Here is a 7,525-nt window from a genome sequence, read left to right as displayed (position 1 = left end):
ACCTTTTGCAACTAGGCAGGCAACTGTTGCTAATTGTTTACCACCACATCCTGTTTCTCCACCGTTGGCTTTATTGAAGAGACTCACCTGCATTGGGAATCATTTGTTATGTTTTTTCGCAGCTGCAATTCAGTCTCTAAATTGCCTTGAGGCCACGTGTGTTGGTGCAATGTTTGAAAAATTTATGCATCCAAACTCAAATCGATTCTTCTTCTTTTTAAATTTTTTTTTATTGATTTTATTGCAGGACTTCCATAAATGTGTTCTGAAGTTATTCTATTGTTTATTATCCATATACCTCAAATTCTACCACATACAGCGCACGCTCACACATATGTCTGGGGATGGGAACCGGGTAAAAAATAAAGCATGATAACGTGTTGGAAGGCATCCGTATGAAAATAACCACGCCTTCTAATCGACCACACCTTTCAATCCTATCAATTTCCGACAACGACTTCGAGTCTTAATCAGCTCAACAAATCACCATTTAAGCCTAGACTCGGTGACGTCAGCCTACTACAACACATCCAGGACTTTTCACAGACACCTTTTTTTGGTAATCCTCTTTATCGAGAGGAGCTGTCTGATCAGCACCTCACTGTGAGCTCCGTTCGTGCCAGGAATAGTTCCGTTATCACAAGCCACATTAATGGGCTTACACTCCCCTGATCGCATTTTCCACTCCTGATTTTGCCGGTCGGACATCATGTCGCTACTTTGTAAAGATAGTTATACATGATGCTTTTTGCGCAGACCCGTTTGGAGTACACTTTTACGCACTGAACTCAACATCGGGCTCGCGTTGGAGTGCTGAGAATTTAACTGTGAGGTTTTCACCTCTTTCTTGACCTCTCTGAGCGACACAAGCCGCCGGTATGTTTTCACTCTTGTCCGGGATGTTATGTTTTTGTGCTCTGGGATGTGGTCAGCTAACAAACAGGCAGGCGGACGATGGAAAGCGCTACATTTGCCGGGCAATACCCCTCACGGGCGATGCCAGTTGCCCTGTGACTTTGCTACCCGAGTTAAATGCCGGGGGTCAGGAAGAAGAGCTCAGAAACACGGTCATGCAGCTAAGGGAGACGATTTTACAACAGAAAGAAACGATTTCCAAACAGATTGGCACCATCAACGAGCTTACCACCAAGCTGTCTCTGTGCGCGTCAGCAACCACCGATAGAAAGTACGACAAAGGGGGAACATGGGGCAAAGACAAACAAAACACGATGGGGGACGTTCCCGGGGATCCAAATGAAACTATCGACAATCTTGGAAAAACCATGCAGGGGCTCAAGGACCGACTGGAAAACCTTGAGGTAAGAGTCATTGCGCAAAGCATTGTGCCAAAGCCCGAACCTAAAAACCTGGTTTGCTTACGGATTACGGATTTAAGGGGATTAAAACAAACTGTCGATTCGCACAAAAGCAGAGCGTGACTTCTAAGAATTGTTACTGAGTTTATCGTGGAGAATCAAAGCAGTATGTGGGAAGAGATTATACAGCTAACTGGTTAATTTCTCGTGTGACCTGCCTTCACTTTGCTTGCGCTTTCAATAAATTGAATAGTCTTTTGTTCCTAGTCTTACCATGACTACCACACAGTATGAAAATACTCAGTTTCAAGCCCAGTATGTGCCTCCCACATTAAAATAAATGAGTGGATTCTCCTGACAGGAGAGGAAAACTGACTGAAAGACTTTTATTTAAACTCAATCTGTAAACCTGCCAATCAGTCACACAGAAGCTCACAGCTCTCAGGGGGGCTTAGTGCACATCCTGCTTATGATAACTGGTGATGTTGATCCTTCCTTAGCAACAGCAAATGAGGGCCAACATATCTGGAGCCTCGTTCCCCAGTGAGCTCCGTGACCTGCTGCAGCAACGTCTTGGAGAACTGGAGAAACAGCTCCTGAAAAAAGTCAGCACCTTGGAGGCGGAAAAGAGCATGCTGTCCAATGCCACAGCTGCCTACAGGCTGAAAACAGAGAGCACTCTAAACGCATTGGTAGAGAGGATCAATGAGTTGGAGAAAGGTACAGCCAAGCACAAACTCACATATTTACATTACAATAGCTGTAGAGAACAAATCAACAGGAAATGTTATTTTGAGATATAAATAGGTTTCAATGACATACAGCCCATTTAACAGATTGGATGACTACACAGAGAATAGTCCCACACGAAAGGAAAATTACAAGAGTGGAGAAAGGCTGCTGCCCTCTGCACTCAGAATAGTCAAGATGATCTTATGAATCACCAAAGGTGAAATAATGGGTGAGAAGATTAGCCTCATGGGTCACCTCTCCCTCCTTACACCACGGGTCTTTTCTGCCGATCTTATTACAGGCGGAGGAGACTTCATATCCCCAGAACAGTTTAAGCTGTCCCTGCCCCAGCGTACCAATTACCTGTATGGCCGTATCACCAAGAGCTTGCCAGAGATGTATGCTTTCACTCTCTGCATGTGGATCAAGTCCAGCGCCAGCCCTGGCATAGGCACGCCTTTTTCTTACGGTGTACCAGGGCAAGCAAATGAGATTGTGCTGATTGAATGGGGCAACAACCCAATTGAGCTTCTCATTAATGACAAGGCAAGTAATTAAATCGGATTGAAATAGTGATTTAGTAAAAATCATATTTGTACCAAAACACACGTTTCAAAATTATAATGTCTTTTTGACCCTAGGTTGCTCAGCTTCCCCTGGAGGTTCGCGACGGCAGGTGGCACCACATCTGCATCTCTTGGACCACGCGAGATGGTCAGTGGGAGGCTTACCAAGACGGGGAGAAGCTGGGAGCTGGTGACAACCTGGCAGCCTGGCACCCCATCAAACCTGGAGGAGTGATCATCCTGGGGCAGGAGCAGGTGAAATGATACAGTAAAATCTTTGATGAATGTCTATTTTTAGATTCATCGTCAAAAAAAGAATGTGTTGCAGCTATGTGCACTCAACTCAACACGCTCACATTACTGCAAGAAGAAAATAACTTGAAAATGCTGTACCAAGCGCTTCGACTAATAAGACGCACTATTTATGAGGTGTCTCTGCAAATTGCAGATGGAAAGAAGAAAATTACCCAGATTTAAAGCGGCACAAATGAGATCCAGGCTGATTATCAGAACAAAACAATTAACAGAAACAACAGTGAATCCATCACTGCCCACAGCTGCTGAGGTCGCTAAATGAATCAATGTATTATTACCTCTGCCAAGCAGGTAATAACGCATGTTTTTATTGACGTTTGTTTGTGTCCCTTTTAATGGCTTTACACAAAACCTGCCCAGTCTATTTTCGTGACACTTCGTGTTGAGGGAAGAAGCCATTAAATATTTGGTGTGCATCCAGATCCCTCTTTAAAAGGCATGAATGGCCGTTTGCTGAGGCTTGTGGTCTTTGAGTGCTGTTATCGTTTAAAAAAAAATCATATTACTGTTCAGTTCTGCAGGGAACATTTGGTATCCAAATCACTGCTAATCAAAGTTTACATAGCAGCATGCAGAATATTTATGTGATTGAAGGGAACCTAATTTCCACTTCCATATTTATATTCTTGGTTTCTGTTAGAGTAGCTTTGCATGATTCACAGTACAAAATAACTCCTCAGTTCCTCCTCTACCTGAGACGAGCCTTTTTACTCCTCTCCCTTTATAACCAGACTCCTTTTAAGCCAGCTTTCTTCTGAATGGCTGCCCCTTGCACTCTGTACAGTAGATCGGTTGGGACTGCTATTCTCACAGCCAGAGTTGTGTGTCTGAAATGACCATATTTAGTATATCCACTGTCTTTGACATCATACAGATTCAAGACTAGAAGAGTACATACATCACCAAAGCCGATGTCAGTTCTCTATCTTAATAATAATAATGGATTGCATTTATATAGTGCTTTTCGAGACCCTTAACGCGCTTTACAATTCCACTATTCATTCACTCTCACACACTGGTGGAGGCAAGCTACAGTTGTAGCCACAGCTGCCCTGGGGCAGACTGACAGAAGCAAGGCTGCCATATTGCACCATCGGCCCCTCTGGCCATCACCAGTAGGCGGTAGGTGAAGTGTCTTGCCCAAGAACACAACAACCAAGACAGACAGAGCTGGGGATCGATCGATAGGATTCATGAAATTTAGCTTGGTAGTTTTATCATACTCTTGATTGCAAACACATAAAACCACTGGACTTTATAGACTACACCTAACAAGGATTGCAACTGCAGTGCAGACAGATGACTGTGTCAGATGATTGCTTCAGGTCTTCAGGTCAAGCTTCTCAAAATTGTGTGAAGATGGTGTGAAAAGGTGCTTCAGCTGTAACAAGGACCAGCTTGACCAAGGTCAGGAGAATTGTTTGTCTAAGGACTTTGCACTCTTATCTGTCTACCACAAATTTTCTACCAGATATGACTAATAAATATTAAGTATTTTTCATGTTTTCATTTTGAAATCAACAGTTTTAAAATCCGTTTCCTAAGTTTTGTTTCTCAAGCAGTTTATCCGTCAAGGGAGAGAGATTGAGTGAGAATCTGAATGTGAGGCAGAGGCTTAAATAACTGAAGGCGAGCCACAGGAGATCACAGCAGGTGGCACACAGGGAAGCATGATAGATGCTTTGCCAAAGTGACAAAGGAAAAACAGGACTATATAAACACAGAGGGCACAGCGGGAACTAAAAGAATAAAAATGAAGGCATGAACCAAAAAACAAACAACTGTAAAACTGAAAATTAAAAGAGAAGAAAAAAGTCAATAATATCACAAGAAAAAAAACTCAACCTCTGTTAAAATAATAAATTAATCAAATCAGGAATTCAACCATTCAGTGAACACATAATCAAGATTACAAATGCTAGAAGAACAATAAAAGCCAAACAAAAACCAAATATATTAACCGTGAATCTAAAGTTCAAATCAACATGAATACCCATGATGCTCTCACGTGATCGCTTAGTGTTACTAAATTATGAAACATAAAGTCTTTAAAAAATGACACATTTCTTAGAAAACAGATAAAGGACTTGACCTCGTGTCCAAGAGTACTTTAAAAGACAGTACAAAAGTTTAATGAGCAGTTCATTCCCACTGACTGGCTCTTCCTCCGCACTGGAACAGGTAATTACGTTTGATGATGTTGTTGTCGATGCGGTTTAAATTCACATCCTGCTGTTTATGGCTCTTCCAGGACGTGGTGGGCGGGCGCTTTGATGCCGGACAGGCTTTCGTGGGCGAGCTGAGTCAGGTGAACATTTGGGATCGCGTTCTGAAGCCCGTCGAGATCCAGTCTATGGCCAACTGCACTTCGTACGTCCCTGGGAATGTCGTCTCCTGGCTGGCGAGCAACGTCGAAGTTTTCGGGAGGGGAGCGTTCAAGCGGCCCTTGGAGATATGCCAGGAGAGGTTGCCCAACGCTTAAAAAAACCTCTCAGCCTGTCATTTGATTTGTTAATGTTTCCATCCATTCAACTTTTTTTATTTTAAGTAGTCTGTTCATACTGTGAGGCAGCTTGTTCATTTTATTTTTTTATAGTTGGATGCTTTTCGTAGTCTGGTTTACATTTACAGCTTTGAGATTACTGAACCAATTCTGAAAAAGACCCCCTGAGATTACAGCTGTGACATTTTGACCGTTTGGTGTGATCCAGTGTTCAGGGCCACACATCTAAGTGTGTATTGTTTCGCCCAGGCTGATCACAATCACCTCTGCTTGCGGTTTCCAGTGGCAATTAGAGCGCTCCTTAGTGACAGCAGTTTCTTCATCACGATTAGGATACTTGGCTTCAACAGCCGTAGTAACATAAAGCCGTAGGTATTGGTGCTAAGACGTAAAATGACCCCCCCCCCCCCCCCCCCCACACACACACACACACTCACTCTGAAGCTCTGAAGTAAAGAAAATCCACTCTAGTGCAGCACACTTGTAGTATGACAAACACATTAAGGTTCAGACCGACGTTGCCATTAACATGTGAGCGAGTGTTGCGTGCTGTGTAGGAGGAAAGATTAAAAGGGTGGCTAATGTTATGCCACCTCTTTAACCAAGCAATAGCACTGAGCCAACAGCAATCTGATCCTCACATGTTTGGCTCTTTTAAAGGGATAATACTAAAAAAAACAAAACAGAAAAACCCAAAGACCATATTTCATGTGGCACTGATGGATGAAGCACATCAGCGATTGAAATAAATCTGTGTAAGACATGCTGCTGATTTCATTTTATAGCTTACGTAGTGAAAAACAAAAGTGGGATGCATATCTGTCACCAGTGCTGCTGCTCATCACTGTTCTCTCTTCCTGGCTTTTTCCATCACAGGAAATGGTGAATCATTTTGAAAACATACACACAGCTTCTGTGTTGTGATGACAAAGAGTGAAAAAAAAAATTAAAACCTTATAACATGTGCTTGAATGTAAATTTGAATGTAACTTTCCATTATGTAACGTCTCTGTCCAGAAAAAAAAGTATTTTTTTAATGTGGTCTGTTTTTAGCACATTTGTAAGGCTTTCTCCACCTTGTCCTGTGGCCTTTTCATAGAAGTGCCATTAAATGTTTTCTAAGTGTTTCCAAATGTTTACCATGTACAGAAAATGTGGAAAATAAAGATAATTATTCCTGCAAAATGAATTTACAAGTGAACACAAGTACTCTCTGTGAGACTGTTTAAAAAAAATCATGAATCTTATATGCCAGTTTTAAAACCATCTTGTTTGTTAGGCGTCACACGAGTAAGACAGACTTACTGTCTTACGGCTGTTCAGACTCTGATGGCTTCAGTCAAACAGCAACAGATGTCCCGGGTGGATTTAGCAACTCTTAACAGATGAGAAAGGTCAGGGGTGACATCACGGACACTCTCTATTAGACAAGTCTGCCACAGCCTTGAAACTACATGACACACATTCATTATTTGAGTTATTTAAGTTTAAGTTTCACTAAAATCCAGAATTATGAAATCATATAGAATACCATCTTTTTATATGTTAGCTTAGCCGCCCAGCTTGAGCAAAACAAAGCAATCGGTTAAGTTTGACAGGTGAAAAATATTTTTTGCATTTCTCAAAACCAAGAATTGTCAAAACCTGTTATACTCTAAGGGTCTTTGAAGATGGGAATATTAACTGTGCTCTTGTGGATTAGTAGCGAAGAATAATTTATATAATTCACACAGGTTGTTTTCAGGAGAGGTAAGCATTTAAGAAGCTTAGGCTGGTCAAAAGAAAGCAAACCCTTAAAGGTTCAGGACATAATAAAAATAAGCTGGTTCTTAGCAGGTCTTAAAAATGTAATAGACACACAGAAGCAGTGTGTAAAAACTAAGTACACCCTTCCTGGTTCCACAGGAATTAAGAGGGTAAGTATCAGCCAGATGCTGCTTGATGAATCCACTTGATTAACTGATCATCAGAAAGTGTGGCCATTTCTATGAAAGCAGAAGCTTTTGCAGTTCGCTGCTCTGGAGCATTCAGGTATTTGGTAACACAATGCCAAGGAGGAAAAGCATCAGCAAGGATCCTAGTAGAAACAACTA

General features: G+C 41.9%; 1 protein-coding gene across 1 annotated transcript; it reads left to right on the top strand.

The window, feature by feature from the left end:
• Positions 1 to 520: 520 nt before the first annotated feature.
• Positions 521 to 6,487, top strand: nptx2b (neuronal pentraxin IIb). Its single transcript, XM_082544005.1, has 5 exons — positions 521 to 1,319; positions 1,817 to 2,036; positions 2,350 to 2,594; positions 2,690 to 2,869; positions 5,181 to 6,487. The coding sequence occupies exons 1-5, from the start codon at positions 879 to 881 to the stop codon at positions 5,409 to 5,411; spliced, it is 1,317 nt and encodes a 438-aa protein (XP_082400131.1). The 5' UTR covers positions 521 to 878; the 3' UTR covers positions 5,412 to 6,487.
• The last annotated feature ends 1,038 nt before the right edge of the window (positions 6,488 to 7,525 follow it).

This window comes from Aulonocara stuartgranti (assembly GCF_965226115.1).
Source record: "Aulonocara stuartgranti genome assembly, chromosome: 8".
NCBI lineage: Eukaryota > Metazoa > Chordata > Actinopteri > Cichliformes > Cichlidae > Aulonocara > Aulonocara stuartgranti.
The sequence above is the reverse complement of the archived record's forward strand: the minus strand, read 5'-3'. Positions and strand labels throughout refer to the sequence as shown.

What these genes read in the sequence shown, in the direction of transcription:
- nptx2b (XM_082544005.1), top strand. Translation starts at nt 879, where the DNA reads ATGTTTTCACTCTTGTCCGGGATGTTATGTTTTTGTGCTCTGGGATGT. An exon ending in AGCTTCTCATTAATGACAAG is followed by an intron (nt 2,595 to 2,689) that starts GCAAGTAATTAA and finishes TTTTGACCCTAG; the next exon opens with GTTGCTCAGCTTCCCCTGGA. An exon ending in TCATCCTGGGGCAGGAGCAG is followed by an intron (nt 2,870 to 5,180) that starts GTGAAATGATAC and finishes TGGCTCTTCCAG; the next exon opens with GACGTGGTGGGCGGGCGCTT.